The following is a 27,055-nucleotide window of genomic DNA, read 5'->3' on the forward strand; positions in this document are numbered from 1 at the left end:
AGGGGAGGCCGAAGGTGAAAACAAATCAAACTGGCTCCCAGACGGTCGATTCCTTCTTCAAATCCCGAAGCAGGAGGACAGGCAGGCACATGACGAAGGCTAGGATCCAGACTCCGAAGGAGGACGCACGAATCCACGTGAGGCTCAGATGTTGCAGGAACCAAGTGGGCCGAGTAATAGCCAGGCAGCGGCAGCTGCTGATCAGACATAACAGACTCGTGCTGGCGGATGCGTCGAGGAACATCAAGATTCCAATAAACTTACAGGAAAACTAGGCGTTGGCCATGCGGAAGGGAAGGGTCAGGCAATCGATCAGGTCAGTCAGAGCCAGAGTCAGGAAACACTCCATGTGGACATTACTCTTCATCTTGAAGCCAATCACCCAGATGACTGTGACGTTACCCGGGACCCCCAGTAGGAATGTGAGGGCGAAGATGACCATTGACGTGATGGAAGGTGCTCTCCACTGCATGTTTCCAACTGCCGTGAAATTCCCAGCGAGCGTCAAATTGCACACTTCCTCGGATAAGAACATCGTGTGATCTGGTGGGGAAGATATTGTGGAAGTGAGAATGATACAGAATGGAGGGGCGGCGAATTCAGGAGGCAAGCCGAGAGCGAAGAGGGTACGAGAGGACGTGGAGTAGAGATGGGGCGTAGCACGGTACAGAAACCTAACACAACGCAACGGCAGTGAAGGCGGCGGAAGTCTGCTGAGAGACCAGAGTCATCTCTCATTCCAAGCCACTGGACCCTGACCGTCACGTCCCCGATCTGTTAAGGACCATCTGATGTATGACCATGCATTAGCTTCCCCAAATTAGACAGTCACGCGCGGCCGATCTCCATTAAGGGAATAAACCCTAACACTGCCGTTATGTGAATCCTGGATCGGCCTCTTCAGCCAGCCGAGGACCCACGGATGACAATCCCTTAGAAGAACATTCTACTGGATTGATAAAACTACTGCGAGCACTAATTCTAGCTCCCGTGAACTTGCGGGATTCCTGCGGGTACTTCGCTTTCCTCCCACATTCCAAAAACGCTCTGTCTCTTATGTTAATTGACCTGTGTAAACTTTTCTGTTGTTTGGCTCGGGTTACCTAGGTGCGTTGATGGGCAGTGCGGATCGTTGGGTACTTTAGTACTTTAGTAACTTGATGTATGGCACTATCACCAAAAGATAAACTTATTTTAGTGATATATACGAGTGACGATACAGCTGGTTCTGATATGGATCTTTGTTGTGCACTGAGACAGGGAAAGGGGCTGAGAGAAGGGAATCATGATTGGGAAAAGGGGAATGGAGATGGGAGGAAGCGGGAAGCACCATTCTGCAATAATGAATAAATGACCTTCCCTGGTGTCTCAGGTCCGCGCATGTTTGCATCAGCGCCAGCAACCGCTCCCAACACCCACCCTGGCACTCCTTCTCTGGTACCTGTCCCACATCCCTCCCGTGGCGCTTCACCTTCGCCATTCCCAGCATCCCTTGCTGCCGCGCGACGCTTTCCGGTCTATGCTGATAAATACAGTACAGTGGAAAGGTCGAAGCCACCGTCTCTACCGAAATGGGCCCAGGACGTTTGCAAAGTCCTGCAAGAACGCAGAAGAATCCAGCACAGGAATACTCCACAATTTTGTACCGAAACAATCAAATCGGTCATCACATGCCTGCGTAACTAATGGCGTCTGCTGACACAATGTCAATTTCCCTCACATTCATGTTCCCATCCAAGAGGCTCTCAACCACCACTCTTTCAGCGCATTCCAGGCACCCAACGCTCTCTGTGAAAGAAGGCGGACAAGAAGTTCAATGAAAACATAACTGATTTTAAATTATTTGAGGATATAGACATTTTTACTACATTCCCCAGGTGCCTCCAGACAGTGCGCATGCGTACTTCACGAAGTTCGAAGCAACTGCTCCCGTCGTGTTTTTGTCTGCCGATTGTTTTCCCGGCGTGTGGATCCGCCTTTGTCCCACCCTGCGCGCAGCTTTTTGATGTCCTCCCCCGCCCCGAGGCAGGCGGTCGAGGTTAGAAACGCAAACGGTTGTCGCCGTCGGTCACCCTCTTCTCCCGCCATCATATTTGGGTTGGAAGGGCGGGCGCGGTCTTTGAGGGAAGGGGCGATGGGTTTGGGTGGGAGCGGTGGCGGTAGATACCGTTAGTCAGAAGGGTGCTCTTCGGACTTGCCATGGAGGAGAGAAGGTACAGACTGGCGGAAAAATAAATTACTTTCTAGAGCGAGGTCGGTTGGATCGTGGCGTCAGATGTTGGTGGACCCACGTCTTTGCCCTGTGCTCCCCCTAGAACAGACGGCAGAGATCGCCTCTGCGTGAAATTGTCACGTGACTTGCTGAGTGTGGATCTTTATGCTACTGTACCGCCTCTCCCGGAGGAACTCAGTGGGTCGGGCAGAATCTGTGGAGGGGAATGGACCGTCAACATTTCGGGCCGAGACCATCCCTCTGGACTGAGAGTGGACGGTAAATAGTCAGAGAAATGAGGTGAGGGGTGGGGATAGGGCAAGAGCTGGGGAGTGAGAGGTGGATTCAGGTGAGGGGGAGGTGGGAAGGTGGAGATAGTGACGGGGGTGGGAGGTGAGGGGTTGGGGCAACACGGGGCTGCAGAAGATGGAAATTAATTCAGTAGAAGGTTAACAAAGTGGTAAGAGAGTATTTGTTATAGAGAGTGCAAGGAAATGGAAGCTGCCAACTTGTTGATGGTTAGAGGGGCTGAATGACCACAGAACGAAAAGATCGGAGAGAGGGAATAGACCTGCGAGGTAATCTCAATACACAGAGGCAGTGAGTACCTGGAATGAGCTGTTCAGTGTTTGCATCGTTGGTTATTTACCTCGGGTTCAGTGTCCTCACCGTGTTTGGGAATTCCCACTCACTGTCGTCTGTCTGTGAGCAGCTGGAAACTAAACAAACACTCAAGATGCTGGAGACCTGAAATCACATCAGAAATTGTTTGAAGCCATTCAAGCACAGGGTGTTGGAGCTGAAACATTAACTTTTCTACGAGTCTGTGGTGGCCAGTGCTGTTGAGTGCTGGGGCAGCAGGCTGAGGGTAGCAGACACCAACAGAATCAACAAACTCATTCGTAAGGCCAGTGGTGTTGTGGGGGTGGAACTGGACTCTCTGACGATGGTGTCTGAAAAGAGGGTGCTGTCCAAGTTGCATGCCATCTTGGACAATGTCTCCCATCCACTCCATTATGTACTGGTTAGGCACAGGAGTACGTTCAGCCAGAGACTCATTCCACCGAAATGTAACACTGAGCATCATAGGAAGTCATTCCTACCTGTGGCCATCAAACTTTACAACTCCTCCCTCGGAGTGTCAGACACCCTGAGCCAATAGGCTGGTCCTGGACTTATTTCCACTTGGCATGATTAACATTATTATTTAATTATTCATGGTTTTCTATTGCTATATTTCTTCACTATTCTTGGTCGGCGCGGCTGTAATGAAAAGTTTCCCTCGGGATCAGTAAAGTATGTCTGTCTGTCTGCCTGTCTTTGTTCGTCTCCACAGATATTCTTCATCCATTGAGTGTTTCTTCTTTTTGCAGATTTTTAGGACATTTCGTTGGAATGATTTAAGTCTCCTGGGAAATTGGCTTCTACAGGACGCACAATGTATTTCATTCTCTTGCAGCACAGAAACACGGCTTTCGGCCCATCTAGTCTGTGCAATTCTCTGCATGGACCAATCCACGTGCACCCAGACTCTAGATGTCAATACTTTCCCCATCCATGTACCCAGACAAACTTCACTTAAATGCTGCAATTGAACCCGCATCCACGTTTGCATCACCTTCTGACTGAAGTAAAAATCACAACGAACAGGGTTGTCGGAACAGATCTGTTCAGAACAGTCCTGGGTACCGGCTTCCAGACAGAATACGCTTCTCACTCTACCAGCACCCTCTGCCTCTGTGGTCAGGTCAGCTCAGTATCCACAAAGCCAAGTTCCCCTGGATTTCTGCTTCCTGCCACCCTGACCCGGCCTAATCTGGGGAACATTTTCAAAATTCTCACTAAAATCCATTTGGCGCTTCTGCATGAATTTCAATAGACAGCAGACAGTAGGTGCAAGAGTAGGCCATTCGGCCCTTCTAGCCGGTACAGCCATTCACTGTGATCATGGTTGATCATACACAATAAGTATCCCGTTCCTGCCCTCTCCCCATATCCCTTGACCACGCTATCTATAAGCTAATATAATATACAATTTCAATAAATACTCCCGAGTACCTTAAATTCAGTGAACATTGAAAAGATAAGCGCAGAATATATGAAAAAGACCGAAAAAATGAAGTTCCATTGGGGCAAAGAAATTGAAATTCCGTGAAATTGAAACTCTAGTTGTGTGTGTGTGTGTGTGTGTGTGTGTGTGTGTGTGTGTGTGTGTGTGTCTGTGTGTGTGTGTGTGTGTGTGTCTGTGTGTGTGTGAGAGAATGTGTGTGTCTGTGTGTGTGTGTGTGTGTCTGTCTGTCTGTCTGTCTGTTTGTGTGTGTGTGTGTGTGTGTGTGTGTGTCTGTGTGTGTGTGTGTGTGTCTGTGTGTGTGTGAGAGAATGTGTGTGTCTGTGTGTGTGTGTGTGTGTCTGTCTGTCTGTCTGTCTGTTTGTGTGTGTGTGTGTGTGTGTGTCTGTGAGTGTGTGTCTGTGAGTGTGTCTCTGTGTGTGTCTTCTGTGTGTGTGTGTGTGTGTGTGTGTGTGTGTGTGTGTGTGTGTGTGTGTGAGTGTGTGTATGTGTGCGTTTGTGTGTGTGTGAGTGTGAGTGTGTGTATGTGTGCGTTTGTGTGTGTGACTGTGTGTCTCTCTGTGTGGGTCTCTGTGAGTGTGTTTGTGTGTCTGTGTGTGTGTGTGTGTGTGTGTGTGTATTTTGTGTGGGAGAAATGAACAGAAACTTAAATGGAAGATAGAAAAATAGATAGATAGACAGAAGCACAGATAGACAGAGATATTTCCCCATCACAGGAAAATTCATTACTGCAACATGAGAGAATTAAAGAGATCGGCGTGGGCAGAAACACCAGAATGGACTTTGTAGACCTCACTACACACATCGATGCTGTGAAACTCCATGGACAAGGTGGAGCGAACTGCCCGCTTGCATGAGCAGAATATGTTGGTTGCAGAGGGGCAGTGTGTGGTAGGCAGTGCAAGAGGAACTCTATCACTATTAGGGCAGCCAGAAGATCAGGTGAGCGTGGCTGGCCTGTATCCATTTTAAATGGACGCTACAAACAAACATATCACTGCCTCCCATACCCATCACTCCGCAGGGAACGCTCCCTCCGTGATTCCTCTTTTCATCTGTCCCTCACTACTGATCTTCCACCCGGCACTTTTCCCTGCAAGTGGACAAAGTACTCCACCTGTCCACTCAGCTCTCGTCAGGGCCCCAGTCATTTCTCCCAGGTGAGGCACCACTTCAGCTTCCAAACTGCTGTGGAAGTCTGTTGTGTTTCCTGCTCCCGATGCGGGCTTCTGTACATTGGGGAGACCCGTGATGAACTGGGGTTGATTTCATTGAGCACCACCACGCCATCGGTGATAAGATCAGCTTTCCGGCGTCCAAACATTTTAACTCCGATTTTCATTCCCATTTTGGCTCCATTGCTTCCTCTCCGGTCACGGTGCAAGAGCAACAACTTACTTTCCGTCGAGTTTGTCTCCAAACTGATGTCATGAATGTCGGTAAAAAATAATCCCTCACCCGTCCCTTTTCCTTCTATTCACCTCTCTGGTCCCTTGCCTATGTTCACCCGCCTATCACTTCACACGGCGTCTTGACCTGCTTCCGTTCTCCCTGTGCTCCACTATCCCCTCTTACCAGATCCTCTCCAGCCCCTGACCTTTCATACTCACCTGGCTTCACCTGTCACTTTCCCCTCCCCACGATATTTTAGCCTGGAGTCTTCCTCCTAACTTTCCAGAACTGAAGGAAGGTCTCGGCCTGAATCGTAGACTGTTGATTCATGTCAGAAATGCTGCCCGACCTGCTGAGTTCCTCCAGCGTTTTGTGTACGGTGCTTTGGATTTCCAGCATCTGCAGAAATCCATGTGTTTAAGATATTGAAATGTACATACTTTGTGAAAATTTGAAATGGATGGAGATACACGGACGAGTAAATCTATAAGACCATCAGATACAGGAACAGAGATAGGTCATTCAACCCATTGATTTTGATCCACCAGTAAATCATGGTCTGATCCGATTCTTCCTGTCTTCCCCACTCCCCTGGTTTCACACCATACCCTTTCGTGCCCTCTGACTGAAGTAATTACTCCTCACCTCAGTTCTAAACAGACGTCCTTCAATTCTGAAGGTTTCTAAGAACTCCAGGGAATCCAGCCCAAGAGATGCTGGACGTTCGTCATACGGTAAATCTTTCATTCCTGAAATCATCCTCATGAATCTTCTCTGAAACCTCTCCTACATCAGTATATCCTTTCTAAAATAAGACCAAACTGCACACAATACTCAAAGTGTGGTCCCCCGACAGCCTCACCATCGTGTCTCTGCTCTTGTATTCTGTACCTCTAAAAATGAATGCCAACATTGCATTTGCCTTCTTCACCACCGACTCAACCTGGAAGTTAACATTTCGGGTATCCTGCACAAGGACTCCCAAGACCACTTGCATCTCTGCATTTTGAATTCTCTCCCCAACTAAATAATTGTCTGTCCACCGAAGTGCATAATCATACACTTTCCAACTTGGTATTTCATTTGCCACCTCTTTGCCCATTCCCATAAACTATCTAAGTCTCTCTGTCGGGTCTCTGTTTCCTCAACACTACCCGCTCCTCCACCTATCTTTGTATCATCGGCAAATTTAGCCACAAATCCATTAATACCATTGTCCGTATCATTGACATACATCGTAAAAAGCAGCGGTCCGGACACCGACCCCTGTGGAACTCATAACCGGCAGCCAGCCAGAATAGAAACCCTTTATTCCCACTCGCTTTCTGCTGACCAGCCAATGCTCCACCCATGCTAGTAACTTCCCTGTAATTCCATGGCCTATTCTCCTGCTAAGCAGCATCATATGCAGCACCTTGTCAAAGTCTTCTGAAGATCCAATTACACTATATCTACTGCATCGCCTTTGTGTACCCTGCTGATAATTTCCTCAAAGATTCACAGTGGGTTTCTCAGGCAGGATTTTCCTTTCAGGAATCCATGCTGGCTTTGGCATCTCTTGTCATGTGTCTCAGGTACTCCGTAATCTCATCCCGAACAATCGATTCCAACAACTTCTCAAACCACTGATGTCAGGCTAACACGTCTATAGTTTCCTTTCTGCTGCCGCCCACCCTTCTTAAATAGCGGGGTAACATTTCCAATTTTCCAGTCACCTGGTACAATGCCACAAATCTAACAATTCTTGAAAGATCATCGTTAATGCCTCTGCAATCTCTCCGGCTGCTCCCTTCAGAATACAAGGAAGCATTCCATAAGGTCCATGAGATTTATCCAACCTCAGACCATTGAGCTTCCTGAGCACCTTCTCAGTCATAATTTTCACTGCACAAACTTCACTTCCGTGACACTCTTGAATGTCCGATATACTGCAGATGTCTTCGAATAATTCAGTTCCACTGCCTTCTCTTTATATTCTTAACAAAAAAGCTTTTAATACCTTCTTTGATATTTGTTGCCAGCTTCCTCCCATAATTCCTCTTTTCCTTTTCATCTGTGGCCGCGAGTATATTCGAACCCTTTGGGTTCAGGTGTAACCCTTTCTTTTCGTACTGGTCGTACCTCCCCCGGAAGTGGCCCCAGTGATCCAGGAATCTGAAGCCCTGACCCCTAGACAAGTCTCTCAGCCACACATTAATACGCCTGACAATGATATTCTTTCATCGTTAGCAGGGGCACAGGCACCAATTCTGAGATTGTTACCCCAGAGGTCCACAGGGGTCTGGTTAGCAACGTTTCTTTTTCTGTTCTATGTCAATGCATCGGATGACAGTATTGATGGCCGTGGTCAAATTTACAGATGAAGTCGGATATTGAAAGGTCAGGATAGAGAGCTCGTGGAGGGGTAAAGTATCAGGTTATCACAATGCCATACATACAACTTAAATATACAAATGATAGGCTTACTCCGCAGCTTGAGATTCTTAATTGGAGAATGGCGCTTTATTCACAAAATCCTCATAGCCCACGTGACTGTGCACTGATCCCAGCAATGGATCCCGCCACTGCAGCCCCACAGTGCACTATGTACTGATTGCAAAGCTACGAAATTGCATGTGAATAGCCTCACCTTCCCCAACTCCACTCTTTCTGCGTCACCGGCAGTCTGGGACATCTGACATCTCGCTGCCTCCGCCAGGACATTAAACTGTGACCATCTGTGGTCAGGGACTGATCTCTGGGGAACTCCAAACGCTTCCTCCTTCCAGTCTGAAAATGAACAACTCATCCAGCTGCACACTACCCGCAGTTTATCGATCTCCAACGAAAAAGCCTAATTACCTACTTACTCCTGAGGATCAATAGCATTGCTGACTCTGAGTTTACCACTGTCAGATGCCATGAGGGACACAATAATCAGAAAGTTTCTCGTCGCGTCCGTGTAAATAAAATGTGGCCTTAGTGGGTGTGTGGCGCATGCTCAGAATGCGAAGGAGATAGACAACCTGAGCAAAGTCACTGACTGATGAAGGTGAGGAATGATCCATTTTAATACAGAGGGAAGCGGAGAGTTTGATATTGTGCCTGATGCCGGAACTGTAGACAGTTAGAAGATGAAATCTTGTTCCTCCAAATTGTTTTGTGCTGTAACAGTGTTTTTCTCTGAAGGCACCAAGGAGATTAAAATTACCTGAGTTGAAATGTTCTCCTTCACCCACTGACGTGGTCTGTAAACTTTTAACAGTGTAGAAATGTCAAAAGATCTGTGTGTGGGAATCACAAACACAACAGAACGATAGCTCCGCTGTATCTGTCAGTTCACCAGCGTTTGAATGCCAGTGATCCTTGAATGTCGAGGCCGAGATGCTGGAGAAGACAGCGCCCCACTCGCTGCCAGGAGAGCCCGATCACGTGTCCATGTCTGTGATCTGATTGGATACAATGCCGTGACGTTACAGCAGTTTGACGTCATACTCTGGCTCTCATTTTCGGAAGGGAATCAGTCAGCCATTGCAGATATACCAACAGCTTCGCACTGCGAAGCGGCCGTTCACCTGCTCCGTGTGTGTGAAGAGTTAACCCACCTTGTGATGCTCCGGTGAGTTCACAATAAATAGAGGCCACATTTCTGTCCGGAGTGAGCAATGAGCTGCAGCACCAGCAACTGCACGTCAGGGAGGAAGATCAAATCAGCTCCGTGTTAAATGTTTAACCACCACGGTGACTGAAAGCCGCTGCAGGTTCATGAGGGACTGTTACTGTCAGATTCTGCAGTTCTTGTGAACCCTGGTCACTGAGCATTGGGGGACTCTGTTCTGCTGATGTTAGCCTTAAACTAGACTGATGTTTATTACTGTGTTCCGTGAAAGATAAATCAGTTCTGTATCAAATCCCCTGTCTCTACCACACTCACTAATTTCAAAGGACTGTGCCTCAGACAGCTGGGTTGTTGTAATGCGCCTCTAAAGCCTGACAGCAGACTAGCGAGTGAATCTTCGGTGGAGCCAAGTCAGAATCCAAAGAGTTGCCAGCACCAATCAGGGCTCTCGGTCTCCGGAAAGAGACGGGGTCTGGAGCTTACAAGGAGGAGGAGGAAGAGGAACCAGACCAGCAGGGTGTGGCTATGAATGAAAGATGAGTAACATTTGGAAACTGGTCAATTGAAAAACAAAATGGTTAATGTCTACAAAACATTGCAGGTAATCTGCAGATCAGGCAACAAATGTGGAGAGGAATAAATGGACAGCATTTAGGCCGAGCCCTTTCAGCATGTCTGGACTGTGTACTCCTCTGCTTAGTTGTTGCTTGAACTGCAGAGCTCCTTCAGCATTGTGTGTGTGTGCGTCGCTGTTTTCCAGCAACTGCAGAATCTCTTCTGTTTCATATCTGCATTTGTAAGAGGATTGTACTTTGGCATTAAATAAACGAAATGCCTGTTGATATTGAGTGTATCGTTTATGGGAGCCGCTTTCTTGGTTAAAAAAAAAACTGCTGATTTTTCTACATACAAAACAAACTGAGGTATAGGCATGAAACCAGTGCTTGCAGAAAACGTTCATGGCGCCGGGATTACCCATAAAGCGCTGCGTATAAAATTTCGCTGTCCCTTGAAGTACCGATCAAATGCGCAGGCGTCAAGCTTGCCGCTGTCTTGGATAACTCCGCATGCGCGCAGTACACAAAATGTCGGGAGGACCGGCAGAGGTAAGAGCGGGTGCTGGGTGGGTTTTAATTGAGTGACAAATGCTGTGAACAGTAAACACCGTGGCCCGCAAACTCGGCACTGGCCAGGTCTTTTTCCTCTCTCTCAGCCCCACGAACCGTACACGGGCCCCGGGAGCTTCCGGCTGATCAGGGAAAGGGAGCAAATAGATCTCACAGACAGAGCTGAGCTCCAGAAAACTAAATGCAGGGATCAGGAAAGGGAACAAAATCTTTCTATCAGCTGTTGAGACAGTCACCTTTGTTTCGCCTCCAACCGCAGCTGCCGGCAATCCAGGCAACTCACAAAATGCCGGAGGAACTCAGCATTAGTACTCTTTTCTATCGATGCTGCCTGGCCTGCTGAGTTCCTCCGGCATTTTGTGTGTGTTGCTTGTTCTGCCTGCTCTTGTTCTGGCGTTTTCTACCGGTGAGGACATGCTTTGACCCATTCTGTCTGGGTACGTACTGATATCAAACACCTTTGCCCTGGGCAACAAGTAGCTTTCACATCACAAATGTGCCAGACTCCAGTGAGACAGACTGCTGCCCTTCCCTTCATATTCTTTGGCATTGCCATCACCGAGTTTCACCACTGTCAGTCACCTGGAAGGGGGTGGGGGTTCAGAGGAAATATTTATGTACAATACAGAAACTGGTGTTACCTGTGTGTATTGTGGCGACGCAATAGTTGCTGGATAATTTGCAAGTGCAAGTATCATTTAGCAGGAAAATCACATACAGTGACAAGCAAAAGTTTGGTCATCCCTGGTCAAAATTTCTGTTGCTGTGAATAGCAATATAGTGAATAAAAGACGACCTGAGTTCCAAAAGGCATAAAGTTAAAGATTTTAATATTTTTAATATTTTAAGCTCGATTACTTTTTCTTTTCCAACTTTTACAGTTTCAAAATAACAAAAAAGGAAAAGGGTCTGAAGCAAAAGTTTGGGCACCCTGCATGATCAGTACTTAGTAACAACCCTTTGGCAAGTATCACAGCTTGTAAATGCTTTCTGCAGCCAGCTAAGAATCTTTCAATTCATGTTTGGGGATTGTTGCACATTCTTCCTTGCAAAAAGCTTCCAGTTCTGTGAGATTCTTGAGCCGTCTTGCATGCACTGCTCTTCTGAGGTCTATCCATAGATTTTCAATGATGTTTAGGTTGGGGGAATGTGAGAGCCATGGCAAAACCTTCAGCTTGCACCTATTGAGGTAGTCCATTGTGAATTTTGAGGTGTGTTTAGGATCATCATCCTTTTGTTGAAACCATCCCGTTTTCACCTTTAGCTTTTTTTACAGATGGTGTGATGTTTATTTCCAGAATTTGTAGTACTTATTGGAATTAATTCTTTCCTCTACCAGTGAAATGTTTCCTGTGCCACTGGCTGCAACACAAGCCCAAAGCATGATTGATCCATCCTCATGCTTAACAGTTGTAGAGGTGTTCTTTTCATGAAATTTTGCACCCTTTTTTCTCCAAACACACCTTTGCTCATTGCAGCCAAAAAGTTCTATTTTAACTTCCGCAGTCCACAGGACTTGTTTCCAAAATGCATCAGGCTTGTTTAGATGTTCCTTTGCAAACTTCTGATGCTGAATTTTGTGATGAAGATGGAGGAAAGGTTTTCTTCTGATGACTCTTCCATGAAGGTCATATTTGTGCAGATGTTGCTGCACAGTAGAACAGTGCACTACCACTCCAGACCTTAATCTTCGTTAAGGTCTTTTGCAGTCAAATGGAGGTTTTGATTTGCCTTTCTAGCAATCCTACAAGCAGTTCTGTGGGAAAGATTTCTTGGACGACTTCTGCCATTCCTGTTAACTGCCATTTCTTAATTATGTTACGAACTGAGGAAGCGGCGACATGAAAATGCTTTGCTATCTTCTTATAGCCTCCTCCTGCTTTGTGGCCATCAATTATTTTAATTTTCAGAGTGCTTGGCAGCTCCTTAGAGGAGCCCATGGCTGCTGATGCTGGGAGAAGGTTTGAGGAGTCAGGGTATTTATAAAGCTTTGAAATTTTCATCACCTGGACTTTCCTGACAAAGATTATGAACAAGCCATAGCACTAACAATCTCATAAAGGTCTGAGACCTTGGTAAATGTTATCTGAGAGCTTAAATCTCTTAGGGTCCCCAAACTTTTGCATGCTGTTCCTTTTATTTTTTTTCACTCTAAAATTACACAAAACAAAAATGTTCCTTAAAATGTTGAATAGGGTGTTTCATCTTTAACTTTAACTTTTGGAGATCAGTTCATCTTCTACTCACTTAACTATTCACAGTTCTTGATCCAGGTAAAATGGACCCGGGGATCGAGCTGCTTGGGCTTATGAGGTGTTGAGTGAGTATTTCTGGTCTGGGATCAGCAGTTTGTTTCTGGAGTTCCTTTGGAAGCAAAGACTGCTAATCTGAGGAGAGGATGATTTCCCATTTCATCTCTCACAGGGAGAGGCTATGAGTAAATGGGCAGTTCCGTGTTTACAACAGTAGAAATAGACCCTTGAGTTTGGTGTTGAACTGTGTTTGGAAATCACCCCCCCCCCCCCCCCCCACCACCCACTGTCACCTGTCTGTCACTCGGCAGAAATCAAGCAGAATCTCAAGTTGCTGGAGATAGGCACTTAAAACTGAAAATGTTTGAAGTCATTCTGATGAAATATATTAACCTGAATTGTAAAGTTTGTCCTCTCAACACAGCTGTTCCATACGTGCTGAGTGTTTCTGGTAATTCCAGTTTCTGTTTATTACATTCACCCTGGAATGGTTTATATTTCCTGAAATGGACCTGTTTTAACCTGGAAATGGAAATGGGTCATTCTGTGATAGTAGAGCAGTAAAGAAAGCACAACTTTTCTCTGTAAATTATCCTGGTACCTGTTTGTGTTCAGTACAGTTGTTGCTGACAAGATTTACAAGAATAATCACAGGAAAGATCGGCTTTATGTGTGAGGAGCATTTGGTGGTTGTGGACCTGTGCTCAATGGAGTTCAGAGGGACGGTGGGGGTGGTGGAGGGATGTGTGGTTAAGTAAATCTACCGAATGCTGAAAAGCCTGGATACAGTGGACATGGAGAGCATGTTTCCATTAGACAGAGAGTCTGTGATCTGACAGCACAGGCTCAGAATAAAGATGCTTCCCTTTAAAACTGAGATGAGGAAAAAAAAGTGGCCAAACGATGTCTGATCTGTGGAATTTTCTGCCGCAGAGGTTGGTTAAGGGTGCCATATGGGTATATTTATGACAGAGATTAATATACTCATGATTGCTGAGTAACTTCGGGATTACAGGAGGAAGGCAGGAATATAGTGTTGGAATAAAAATCAGCCATGGTTGAATGGTGGGCAAACCAGATGGATCGAAACACCTAATTCTGTTCCTGTGTCTTATGTCTTACCATGACTGAATGATGGCTCCTTCTTATCCCATATCGTTTTGTGATGTGTGAGGGACAATAAAAGATTGTTCACTTGAGATCATTATATCTGACTTCAACATTTAAGTTTCAGTGAGTTTTGTTCTTAGTAACATTAAGAAGAAATGTGTGGTTCTCCTTTTTAATGTTAATGCACTTCTTTATGTTTCATGTTAAAGTTAGACCTGCGGTGAGAGATTTATTGGAAGAAAAACCCCAACTGGAAGCAAACCACGACTGAAGACGAGGGAACAGCAACAAGTGAACCAGCCCGAGGACTGAGAGCATAAACTGTAGAGAACCCATCTGATTCAGAGAATCCAGTGATTCAGTCAGGAGAAAGTTTGGTGAGACTCATTTACTCAAACACTGGTCCTTTAGACATTACATACCTGTAAAAGGAAGTTAGGGAATAGTTGGAGTGAGACTGAATGTGCCCAGAAGAACCAGTTATGCCTCTGTCAGACCTAGTTGGAATCACTCCAGGTCTGGTAATGTGCTTCCAGCAGCCCAGCCCTTTAAACGCTATCCCATTCTGTCAAAGTCACTCAGAGACCGTATAAGCACAAACTCTTTATTCCAAGCACCGTGGGCTTACTCAGTTAGTCGCTCAGACAGGAAGAGTCTGTGACTGTTCCCCCACAATCCACTAACTGACTAACAATTCCCCTTACACCACAGATATATCTGTTCAGATACCCACCACATAAGACAGGCTGGAGTCAAAGTTATTTACTACATGACAGCCCCTAAAGACAAATTACAGAATAGTCATAATGCCTTAGAACAGACTGAAGTTGTCCTATTTCTACACGTGAGTGCACAAGGAGATGAGCATCCTGGAACCCGAGCTAGCTTCTCTCAAGAAGAAATATGGCTCAGCATGGCTTAGAGCATCTGGTGCTCATCAGCAGTCTCTTTCAGAAAAATAGGCTGCTATTGTTTAACCAAGTGTTAACCCTTTTGCATACTTTATCACTCCCTCCTTTTGATCATTAAATGATCAACAAAGCAGTAGTTTTTTACAGAGAAAGCAACTCAGTACAGCATTGACATATCAGTGAGTAAAAACAGCATTCAACAGTAATTATAACAATCATATGCACAACTATTAGGCCATAATGCAATATCACGCCCCACATATTAACAAACAGGCCTTCAAATGCCACCATTTCGAACCTTCAGTGTACCGGTGTAAATCCTGCCCTAGTTTCTTGATGCTGTCAATATCCTTGGCAGTGTGCTCAGAGAGGGATGTAACGTTAGTAGACTCATCAGGGATATAAGTGCAGCATTCTGTGTCAATATTAGCACAGGTTCCCCCTTTCTCAGCTAGGATAAAATCTAAAGCCATATAATTCTGTAGGATTGTTTGCCAGATTGCAATCATTTCAGTGGATATTTCTGTTACTTGGGCCTATGTTTCTGTCAGGGCCCCTGCAGTATTGTGGCCAGCTCCTCAAGTGCTGTTGCCAAATTGATTATCTTTGGTGAATTCCTGGCTACTCCATAGGAGAGAAAAGTGATCGTCCAAAATCACTCAGTCTCAGTTGTTCCTCTCCTGCAAGTATGGTCAGGATGCATGTTTCCCAGTCTAGGAAGTTGCATTTGGTGGGAGCCTGAGATACCATCCCTCAGAACACTGACAGCCACAGTCATCTCTGATAATACCGCATTTCCTCACCTCACTTTCCCGGGTGTTGTTTGAGAAAGCCCAGGCTGAGAGTTCCTCACTCTGGTTGAGCAGGATTATTGACATTGGAATCATAGTTTTACCATGCTGCGGAATTTCAGCACAAACCCAGCAGGCCCCTAGTTCTACCTGTTTGGCATCGGTGTGACAGAGACACAGAAATGTGTTAACGTGAGGGCCCCCGGATGCTGGGGTGAGCCCTGTCAAAGACACAAGCATGAACACCACTATCAGAAAATACATTTTCCTTTAGTCTGAGAGAGTCCTTCTACTCAGTTCCTTCAGTAACATGTCTGTAGTCTATTCGATGTATCCACCGAGATTGCCCCTTCAGTTTCACAGCCGTGGGAGTGGTCAGTAACACCTGATATGCTCCTCTCCACCGAGATCTGAGTTTCCCTCAATCCCAGTTCTTGATCAGGACAATATTCCCCGGTTCTGTGGTGGGATAATCACTTCTCTGTGAGGAGGAGTGAAAATTCTCTTCCTTGTAAGCCTGTCGTACTTGTATATGTAATGCTTGGAGAATTTTGGTTATTTCCCATCTCTTCCCCAAGGGTATCAATTTTGAATTTTGCTGGTAGAATTTCTGGGAGCAATGGACACAAGGTGGTCCCCAGGGTGTCCTTATGGACCGTCCATACATCACTTCAGCTGGTGATGACCCTGTTTTCCCCCGTGGGGTAACCTTCATGTGGAATAGGGCTAACGGTAGGTCCTTCAACCAAGTGAGGTCAGTCTCCACCGTTACTTTGGCAATTTAATCTTCAGAGTGCCATTGGCTCTTTCCACTATGGCAGCAACCCGTGGGTGGTGTACGGTAGAATTATTGCCTGATATCTGGTTTGTTACATACCTCTTTGTTCACTTTCACCACAAAGTGTGGGCGCTTGTCAGAGCTCAGCATCTCCGGCAGGCCATACCTGGGAATTATTTCCTGTAATAATACCTTCACAATAGTCATAACAGTATTATTGGGAGTTGGAATAGCTTCAGTCCATCTACTAAACACATGTATAATAACTAAGCATTATCTATAGCAATGTACTCTAGGCAATTCAATAAAATCAACTTGTAGACACGAAAAAGGTCCACCTGTCAGGGGAATCATACCCGGTTTGCTGGTTACAAGTTACCACCCATTCCCTCCTTTCCCAGGTGTGTACACTTCTGTATATAATCAACCAATATTGGTAAGAACTGTGCAGGAACACAAACCTGTCCCACTGGCGTGATCCAAAATCCTAGTTCGGGGTCTTTCTGGCACCCCATCTGGGACCACAGCTTGCACTCCTCCTCAGAGGCGTCCCCCTGAAAAATACGTACCTCCCACATGTCTGGCAAACCCGTTCTGCTTGAGTCACGGAGGATTGCTTGACGGGAACCTGAGAGGACTACAACTATTGAGGATTGTGCAGCAATTTTCGCTGTGTAATCTGCTAAAGGATTACGTTTAGTGACCCAGTCTGACTGGCGGGTGTGGGCCGCACATTTAATAATAGTCAAATCTCGAGGTAGCTGTAGAGCGGTGAGTAAGTTGTTTACAAAGGTAACATTACTAATGGGGTGGCCAGAGAAAGTCAGGAATCCCCATGTTCCCGAAGTCATGTACAATTCCAAATGCATAACGGGAGTCTATGTGAACGTTCACACTTTAGTCTGTTGCTAGGATACAGGCAGGAGTCCGAGCAAACAGCTCAGCCTTCTGGGTGGAGTCAGCTGCTTCAAAAGAAGCCTGCTCAGTTGTTTCACTGTCCGTCACTATCGCATAGCCAGAATATTGTTTCCCGGCTGGATCCACAAAAGAGCTTCCATCCTCACAAAACGTTGCCTCAGGTTAGAGGGCGTATTGAGGTATGGATGGGAGAATCTATCACCGTGATCCAGACGGGGCAGTTGGTGCGGCCAACTTCATGGCCTGAGGTTGCCCAGAGACGGGGTAAAATGTCTAGGGTTCGGTCAATATTAATAGAGTGTCTTACCAGATATCCCGTCTTCACCTCAGACTCCTTCCAGTATTGGAGTTGTCCCACGACCAAGTTTTGCCAGTCTCCCTCGTTGCTGGAGGCTTGTTACATCAAAATGTAGGCAAGGAACCCTAGGGTCTTTGGTTTGAACCCAAGGCAAACCCTAAAGGTGGCGTGGGGAACAACCAGTCCTGTGTGTCACCAAAGGAAATCTGGAACTTCGGCCAGAAATACACTGCCCTCATTTCCTTTAACCTCCCCAATCACCGTGACTGGGAAATTCTGTCCCTCGAGGGGAGCATAACACTGGCTTTGCTCAGTTGAGCACCCCGGAGGGTCACAGCACAGAGTCACATGAGAGCCAGCCGGGGGCAGAAGGGGTTCAAACACATTGGAATCCAGATTAAGTGCCACCACTGGGAGTTCAGAAACTGGGGAAGCTGTTCAATAGTCCCAGGGTGATACCCTTGTCCATGCATAGAATCTCAACTTCCAATGGACAGAGCAAGTCTCTCTCTGCAAAACTACACCCCCGACTGGTGGTGACTGTAACTGAAACCTCACACTGGTTCCCCGGGAATTCCAACTGCAGTGGCTGGGTAAGTGGATACGTACAATCCATTCATTCAAACCCAAACAGAGTGATTGTCGCGTCTGATAGCTGAAATCCCTTTTCTGATACTATTTCCTGATTGAGAGTGGTTGTGGTTGCCCCCATATCAATCTTAAACGGAACAGGAATTCCAGCAACTTGCAATATTACATTGGGCTCTTCCTGAGGGGTGGTACTCATGGTAGGAAGCATCTTTGATTGTCAATTTCTAAACAGGTTGTTGTCCCCACCTGTCCCTTGGTAGGTGTTTGTTCCCATTTCTTATCCCCAGATACAGCACACAATGTCAGGTCCCAATAATATGTCAAAGCTCACCGCATTCGATTTCGATCATTGTCAGGCCAATCCATATTATTTGTTTTAATCACGTTGGCTATCTCAGTTGGTAAGCATTGGAGCAGTAAGGTGTTAAACTGGGGAACAGATTCCCATCATTAAAGACTCGGTCTCCTGCGAAAGTGCCGTAGCAGGCCACAAATCACTCCCAATAGTCTATTCCCGATTCCCCAGGCTTAGGTTTGCATTCAAGAACTTCAGTGATGTTTACAGGTTGCTAGAGAGCCCTTTCCAAGGCTTGAATAATCCAGTCTGTCTGTTCATTCTCATTATGGTTTCCTGCCTGTAACTCCTGATAGGTTTGTATCTCAATTCTGCCTTCCATTTCCGCCCCTCATCAGCTGAAAGAGTCACCCATCAGAGTCCGAATAAATCTTGCAGAGTCACATTAAACATTTGGATAGTACTGCGGACACACTGAGCAAACTCTGCTGGTTTTTCTTTTCTACCTGGGACCTGCTTCATGATCATTATCATTTCTTGCGGCTTCCAGGGTGCATACACAGGAATCACTGAGGACAGTCCCTCCTCCAGCTGGTGGACTGGGCAGCATTCGGGTGGGCAATTGCCTTCAGAACCATAGAACATTACAGCACAGAAACAGGCCTTTTAGCCCTTCTTGGCTGTGCCGAACCATTTTAGTCACACTGACCTGCACCTGGGCCATATCCCTCCGTACCCCTCTCATCCATGTACCTGTCCAAGTTTCTCTTAAATGTCAAAAGTGAGCCCACATTCACCACTTCATCTGGCAGCTCATTCCACACTCGCCCCACTCCCTGCCTGTAGAAGACCCCCATTGATGTTCCCTTTAAACTTTTTCCCCCTTCACCCTTAATCCATGACCTCTAGTTTTTTTTTTCCGCCTGTCCTCAGTGGAAAAAGCCTGCCAGCATTCACTCTATCTATACCCATCATAATTTTATACACTTCTATCAAATCACCCCTAATTCCAGTATGCTCCAGGGAATAAACTCCTAACCTATTCAACCTTTCACAATAACTTGGTTTCTCAAGTCCCGGAAACATCCTTGCAAACCTTCTGTGCACTATTTCAATCTTATTAATACACCTCCTGTAATTAGGTGACCAAAACTGCACTGAATACTCCAAATTCTGTCTCACCAATGTCTTATACAACCTCACCATTACATTCCAACTCTTATACTCAATACTTTGATTTATAAAGGCCAATGTACCAAAAGCTCTCTTTACAGCTTGTGACGCCACTTTTAGGGAATTATGTATCAAATAACAAATAACAATGGACCCAGCACTGATCCCTGTGGCACACCACTAGTCACAGGCCTCCACTCAGAGTAGCAATCCTCCACTACCACTCTCTGGCTTCTTCCATTGAGCCAATGTCTTTGTGGAGCCATTAACTCTGGGGTTCTATTGGATCCTTCCCTCCCCGTCTCGGAATAGTCATCGGTATTCCCTTTCTGAATCTCAGGGTATAGGGACCTCCCCCTTCCCTGCCGCCACTGTTTTACCCGAGCAGCCACCGTATCTGAGTACTGGGAGGATTGGGGTTCGGGAGCACCGGGTGCACTCAGCTCCTGGTAGGGTGTTGGGGCGGGGTGTACGGTGGGTGCCCACACCTCAGTCACTGTCCTCAAACAGGGTAAGTATGCCAGACGTGGGTTCAGGATCTCTTGTTTCCCTATCAGTTCGAACTTCAGACTGACATTCCTGCCATTCTGTCCTATCTCGGCTGGGCACGGTTTGCTTATGTTGTTTTCCCTGCTCTTGTTTTCTGCGTCTATCCACCCATTCACGCTCTGCTTTTAGCGTCTCCAAACCTTTGGCGTTCCTCCTGCTGTACGTACCTCTACCCTTTGTCACATGCATTATTCCTCCAACTTGCTAATAACGTACCATTCACCTCTGCATCTGCCTTATCCTTCCATTCCCTTTCCAACAATTTCCACTTCTTTCCACTGTTCTTATTCCATATCAAATTTACTGCTTGTTCTCATGAGGTAATATCCCAGGTTCCCCCCCAGTGGCCAGATTTTGTACCCCAATTTCTTATTCAGCGCTGCAATCTTTTTCCTTGTCTGGAAAACTCTCACACATTGTGTCGGGCTGCTCCTGGCCCACTCGTATCAATCGACTGCAATTGACCCATGTTCTCTAAGTAATTTACCCGGCACAAAGCCTCCTGCTTAAGTAACAAACAGATAAATTTACCCGGCTGGCACCTCCTGTCCACTTAATAAATTTACCCGGCTGGCACTTCATGCTCATTTAATAAATTTACCCGGCTGGCACTTCATGCTCATTTAATTAATTTACCTGGCACGTCTGCCTCCTGCCCACTTAGTAAAATTTAGCCTCCCTTAGAAGCGTCTCCCAACAGATTCTTTCCCAATCCCTTCAAGGTATGTGATCACCTTGGGCGAGGGTCCGTACCAGGAACTAATGGAGAGCGACGAAAGGTAAAATACCTATTAGGTGCCCGGTCGATCTCCACATTCCCCAGAGTGGTCCAGCCACTTACTCAGCCTCTCTGCTTGGCACTCCCTATATTGGGATCCTGTTCATGATGCCAAATGTTAAAGTTGAATCTGAATAAAACTTGGGAGACTAGGTTCTTATCGTCACCACGGTTGATTGCGCATTCTCCTGCAGGAGTTTGAGACGCACGTCGAAGGGAAGGTACGTAAGCACTGCCATCATCTGGCAAGTGGACTGACTTAGTCAGGTTACAGCCGTGTATTTATACATGAACCCAGACATTTATACATAGTAAGCCCCATACATTACTATTTGCAAGATGTTATTTGAACTGGTATGCCCACCAGGTCTGTTGGCGCAAAACTTAATTACGTAGATAAGAGAGTTCACTAAATAAAGGTTTTAATTACAGATGGATATACTGTCCAGACCTTATCAGTTATTCCCTTTGCAAGGCCCTGACTTAATTACAGACAGATGTTCATTCCTGTCCTTTTCAGCCAGTCCTCCTTCCTTGACACAAACGAGGGTACAATGTATAATGTTATCAGCTAACGAGGATACAATGCATAATATTATCAGCTCTCAGTGAGTCTCTCTGCATGCCACAGAAAACTGGTAATGAGCCTGTCTTAGCAAACCACTAAACACAGAGTTTACTTCAGTTCAAAAATTCCTATTCAGTCCCTAATATTCTTTTAGCCAGAGGTTACATAGGTTCAAAATATTTTTTTTATATATATCCTTAATTCCTCGGGAGGGTTCACGGGAAATATTTATGTCCATTATAGAAACTGGTGTTCCCTGTGTGTATTGTGGTGATGCAAAAGTTGCTGGAGAATTTACAAGAGGGAAGAAGTGGAGTGATATTTGGAACTCCGACTTTTTAAACCGTAATTTAGCAAACAATCCACTTATGGACAATATGCAAGAGCTTTGGTGAGAAAACCCTTCATTACCCATTACAGGCCTGCTATAGAGTGTGAGAGAGCAGATGAACTCAGTCGAACCTGTTACGTATCCCGTAACTGGATAACTTACCAGCAAAGATAGAGAGGTCCGTTGAAGTCTGATGTCACTATTTTCAAACATTTTTATTTATAAAGCGGCACAAAAGTAAGGTTAATACAAACATTCAGATAATGCACGTCGTCAATACTCAATCTAAAGCGCGGGTGTAGTAATAATCATCATTAAAAAGTAATCTAGACTGTTGCCTAGGGGATAATATATTGTCTGTTGCAAATATAAAAGTCACTCAGAAGTCTGCAGACTTTAGCCTTTCGGGCTTTCACATGTTTTAGAGGGATCGGTGAAAAACGAAAAAAAAACTTGCCCGGGTCTTTATGAAGTCACTCCGTAAAATCAGGGGAACGTGGTTTCCCCGTTGTTAGTTCAAAGTCCTTCTCGGTATTATCAGCCACCCGCTCCCCAGGCAAAGGAGTTAGGAGCGCACATGGCATTGAGTGACTTCCAGCTATTATGGGAGCCTTGAGCGAGGGTGTCCTTCTGGTGCGTCGCTGGGGTACTGCCTCCTGCAGTCCCCTTTTATCTTGACTTGCAGAGTTGTAGATGTCCATCAAAGTAGGGTGATGCAATCCCCACCCCCACATTGCCCGAGGGTGTCCATATCCATGGTAACTGTCACGTAGCAGGGACATGCACGTCACACAGGTGCCTCTAAGAACAATGGCCAAAACCGTTGCATTGTCTCTCACTTCCTGGGTCCGAGACCCGAATTAATAGCAATCTTGCGATTCTCCGGAAGGAAGGGGCTGCTCCCGCCCCTTCGGCCCCTCAGAGCTGTGGTACATTCATAACAAACCCAGAGGAGGTCAAAGTTCTTATTGACAGTGATTTGCTAGCTGTTAAAATGAATACCTCAGTACATAATAATCACGATGCACATTATGCAGGAACAGTTTGTGGTTGTGATGAATTGCGTCCCCAATATCGTTTGGACCCCTTTTAAACACCTGTCACTGAAAATGCCCTGACTCATGGGAAGTTCACATCTACAGATGCACTGGGCTGTCTGCATCACTCTCTGCAGGTTCCTGAGATTGAAGGAAGTACAGTTCACATATCAGGCAGTGATGCAGTCAGTCAGGATGCTCTCAATTGTCTCCCTGTAGAAAGCACTTAGGATTTGGGGCCCATAACAAACTTCTTCAACCATCTGAGGTGTAAAAGGGGCTCCTGTGCGCTTTTCACAACACAGCCGGTATGAACAGACCATGTGAGATCCTTGTTGATGTTTGTACTCAGGAACTTAAAGCTGTTCACCCTCTCAACCCCAGATCCATTGATGTCAATAGGGGCTAGCCTTTCTCCATTCCTTCTGTAATCCACAATCAGCTCCTTTGGTTTTGTGACAATCAGGGAAAGGTTGTTTTCTTGACACCAGTCAGATATTGTTCAGACCTCAGATAAGAGTCAGCAATCAAATGGTCAAGCATGGTATGAATGTGCTGAGCTGCATTTATCACAATTCAAGAAGCATCGTAGGAAAGCCAGATGAGCTGAGGACAGGGAATTATGATATTGTACCCATTATTGGGACTTGGTTGCACCCAACAGTCTGAGGGATTTAGAGGAACAAATTTCCAGATTAGAGGAACAAATTTTGCTGTTTTCTGGCCAAGGAGTACTTGGTAAGTGGGAGGCCTTCAGAAGTGTAACTTTGAGGGTGTAGAGTTTGTACGTGCCTTACAAAATAAAAGTTGAAAGGTGACTGGGGCAGGAAACCTTGGTTTTCAAGAGGTATTGAGGCCCCGGATATTTTGTTCCTCTAAATGCCTCAGACTGTTGGGTGCTACCAAGACTCATTAATGACTAAAATATCATGATTCCACGCACTGAGCTCATCTGAATTTCTTTACTTGTCTTCAGTTGGTTTCTAAAAGCTTCCCAATAGTTTTTGCTCTTTCGTTTGCCCTCTGTTTTGCTTTTTTGTTTGCTTTGGCTTCTCATCTCAGCCACAGTTGTGTCCTCCTGCCTTTCCAATGCTTTCACTTCTTTGGGATGTATCAATCACTCAGCTCCCAAATTGCTCCCAGGAACTCCAGCCATTGCTGCTCCGTTGTCACTCCTACCGTTTCCCTTCCAAACAAGTTTGGCCAGCTTCTCTGTCACAGAAATGTGGAGAAGTTCAGTACGGAAACAGGCTACTTGGCCCATCTAGTCAATGCTGAAAAAACATTTAAGCTGTCAAATGCAACTATCTGCACCGGGACAATCACTCTCCATACCCCTACCATCCAGGCTCCCATCCAAACTTTTTTAAAATGCTGAAAACGAGCTCATATTCACCGATTGTGCTGACATCTCATTCCAGTCTCACACAACCATTTCAGTGAAGTCTATTTCCACACGCTCCCATTAAATTTTTACCTTCACCACTTACATCGCCACACCCAACCTCAGTGAAAATGCTGCTCGTGTTTACCCTATCTGTACACAAATAATTTTGTATACTTTGAACAAAACCTGAAAGCAATGTATGGTTCCCTTGTTTATGTTCAGAGCGTATTTCAGATGAAAAGATGATGAGGGGCATTGATTGCATGGATAGTCAGAGGCTATTTCCCAGGTTTAAAATGGCTAACATGAGGGGCATAGTTTTAAGGTGCTTGGAAATGGATGCTGCGGGGCTGTCGGGTAATTTTTTTTACACAGAGGGTGATGGGTGCGTGGAATGCACTGCCAGATGTTTGTGTGATAGTGTTTCAGTTACTGTGGGGTCGGGTACCCATGCAGCTCAGTGGGAACAGGGAATAATATCAATGGAGAGAGTCAGACTGAGCCAGGTCACAGATTGGAGATGGCAGAAATGCCCCATTCTTGCAGAGACAGGAAAAGCATCAGAGAATTTGCTGGTCATTCCAGATACCAGCACTGTGCCCAGTTAGAAGATGATTTCTCTCTCCAACTTGGGTTGAACTTCACTGTAACAGTGTGATGCCAGATCACTCCTTGACAAATCGGTGATCTCATTTGAAATGTTGTACTTCACCCATTGATGGATTTTGTAAATTTTTTTACAGGTTAAAAATGACAAGGAATTTGTCTACGGGAATCTCAAACAGATCACGTCAGGTTTGCTGTCTCTATCCAGATATTTAAGACGAGGAGCAAGGGATTCATTCAACCTTCCTTCCTGCTCAGACTGTGTGGAGGGATTCATTTGCTCATCTGACTGACTGGCACACCCGTTATTTTACACAAGAGAGAGTCCGTTCATATTCTCAGACTGTGGGAAGGGATTCACTCGGTCATCTCAACTGAAGGAACATCAGCGGGTTCACACTGGGCAAGGCCATTCATCTGTTTTGTGGGTGAGAAGGGATTCAGTCACTCTTCCCAGCTGTGGAGACACCAGTCAGTTCACACTGGGCAGAGGCTGGTCATCTGCTGAATTTGTGGAGAAGGATTCATTCGGTCATCTGATCTAATGGCTCATCAGCGAGTTCGCACTGGTGAGAGGCCATTCACCTGCTCGGACTGTGGGAAGGGATTCAAATACTCATCTAAACTGAAGGAACACCAGCGAGTTCACACTGGAGAGAAGCCGTTCAGCTGCTCAGACTGTGGGAAGGGATTCACTCGGTCATCCAACCTACTGACACACAGGTCAGTTCACACTGGGGAGAGGCCGTTCACCTGCTCGGACTGTGGGAAGGGATTCACTTGGTCATCGGACCTACTGGTACACCAGCGAGTTCACACTGGAGAGAGGCCGTTCACCTGCTCAGACTGCGGGAAGGGATTCACTTGCTCATCCCAACTGAAGGTACATCAGAGAGTTCACACTGGGGAGAGGCCGTTCACCTGCTCAGATTGTGGGAAGAGATTCACTCGGTCATCTGAACTACTGGTACACAAGTCAGTTCACACTGGGGTCAGGCTGTTCACCTGCTCGGACTGCGGGAAAGGATTCACTCGGTCATCCACCCTAACGGCACACCAGCGATTTCACACCGGGGAGCGGCCATTCACGTGCTCAGACTGTGGAAAGGGATTCCCTTGCTCATCTAACCTGAAGGAGCATCAGCGAATTCACACTGGAGAGAGGCCGTTCTCTTGCTTAGACTGTGGGAAGGCATTCATTTCGTCATCTAAACTGAAGGTACATCAGCGAATTCACACTGGGGAGAGGCCATTCACCTGCTCAGACTGCGGGAAGGGATTCACTCAGTCATCTGACCTACTGGTACACCAGTCAGTTCACACTGGAGAGAGGCCGTTCACCTGCTCAGACTGCGGGAAGGGATTCACTCGGTCATCCAAACTACTGGTACACCAGTGAATTCACACTGGGGAGAAGCCGTTCAACTGTTCAGTCTGTGGGATGAGATTCAGTCAGTCATCCACCCTACAGAGACATCAGCGAGTTCACACTGGGGAGAAGTCGTTCACCTGCTCAGTCTGTGGGAGGAGATTCACTCGGTCGTCCCACCTACTAAGTCATCAGCGAGTTCACACGGGAGAGACTGTTCACCTGCTGTGAATGTGGGAAAGAATTCATATGGTCATCTTGACTACAGAGACACCAGCAAGTTCACACCAGTGGTAGAGTCTGTTCACCTGCTCAGACACTGGGAGGAGTTTCTCTCAGCCTTCTCAATCAAATGTGCATGATTGAGTTCAGGCTGGGTACAGGCCGTTAACCTGCTGTGAATGTGAGAAGGGATTCACTCAGTAACCTAACCTTGTGACTACACTACTGGGTTCACACTGGGGAGAAAGTTTCAGTAAGCTTCATGCTGGAGATTTGTCCATCACCATTGCTGAATGCAATTTCTTCTGGATATTCACCTTTAATGGGACTAGAGTTTACAATCTGGATCTGGGAAAAATAAATCAGTTCAATTTTAAACTGTGTCTCTGGTACTTAGTGAATGTATAGCACACCTAGTGTACAGTAGAGAAGTTATAACAGTGTACAGTAGAGAGTCAACTCAGGCCAGCTGTGCCCTGCCAGTGATTCTATTCCATGACAGTTTGTTTCAATCCTCCCCTGTTGTTCATCTCTCGCTCTCCTTGTGGTAATGGGTTTCAAACAGTCACCACTCCGTGGGTGAAGATGTTCCCGTTGAATTCTCTGTAGACCGAAGAAGTCGAGTTGACTGCAGTTCTATCTGACAATTTCCTCATCCTTCAAATCTCTGGGCTGAGGAGGAATGATATTGGTA

At 46.1% G+C, this 27,055-nt stretch overlaps 1 protein-coding gene across 3 annotated transcripts; it reads left to right on the forward strand.

The window, feature by feature from the left end:
* Positions 1-10,338: 10,338 nt before the first annotated feature.
* On the forward strand, positions 10,339-26,708 carry LOC132389901 (zinc finger protein 551-like). Of its 3 annotated transcripts, none has more exons than XM_059962464.1 (3): positions 10,339-10,376; positions 13,969-14,136; positions 24,908-26,708. In XM_059962464.1, the coding sequence occupies exon 3, from the start codon at positions 25,315-25,317 to the stop codon at positions 26,167-26,169; it is 855 nt and encodes a 284-aa protein (XP_059818447.1). In that variant the 5' UTR covers positions 10,339-10,376; positions 13,969-14,136; positions 24,908-25,314; the 3' UTR covers positions 26,170-26,708. The 3 variants fall into 3 exon arrangements, with proteins under 3 accessions (XP_059818447.1, XP_059818448.1, XP_059818446.1); XM_059962465.1 differs by having other exon boundaries at positions 10,353-10,376; positions 13,973-14,136; XM_059962463.1 differs by lacking the exon at positions 10,339-10,376 and adding an exon at positions 10,740-10,834.
* Positions 26,709-27,055: the final 347 nt, after the last annotated feature.

Source organism: Hypanus sabinus, unplaced genomic scaffold (genome assembly GCF_030144855.1).
Source record: "Hypanus sabinus isolate sHypSab1 unplaced genomic scaffold, sHypSab1.hap1 scaffold_698, whole genome shotgun sequence".
Classification (NCBI taxonomy): domain Eukaryota; kingdom Metazoa; phylum Chordata; class Chondrichthyes; order Myliobatiformes; family Dasyatidae; genus Hypanus; species Hypanus sabinus.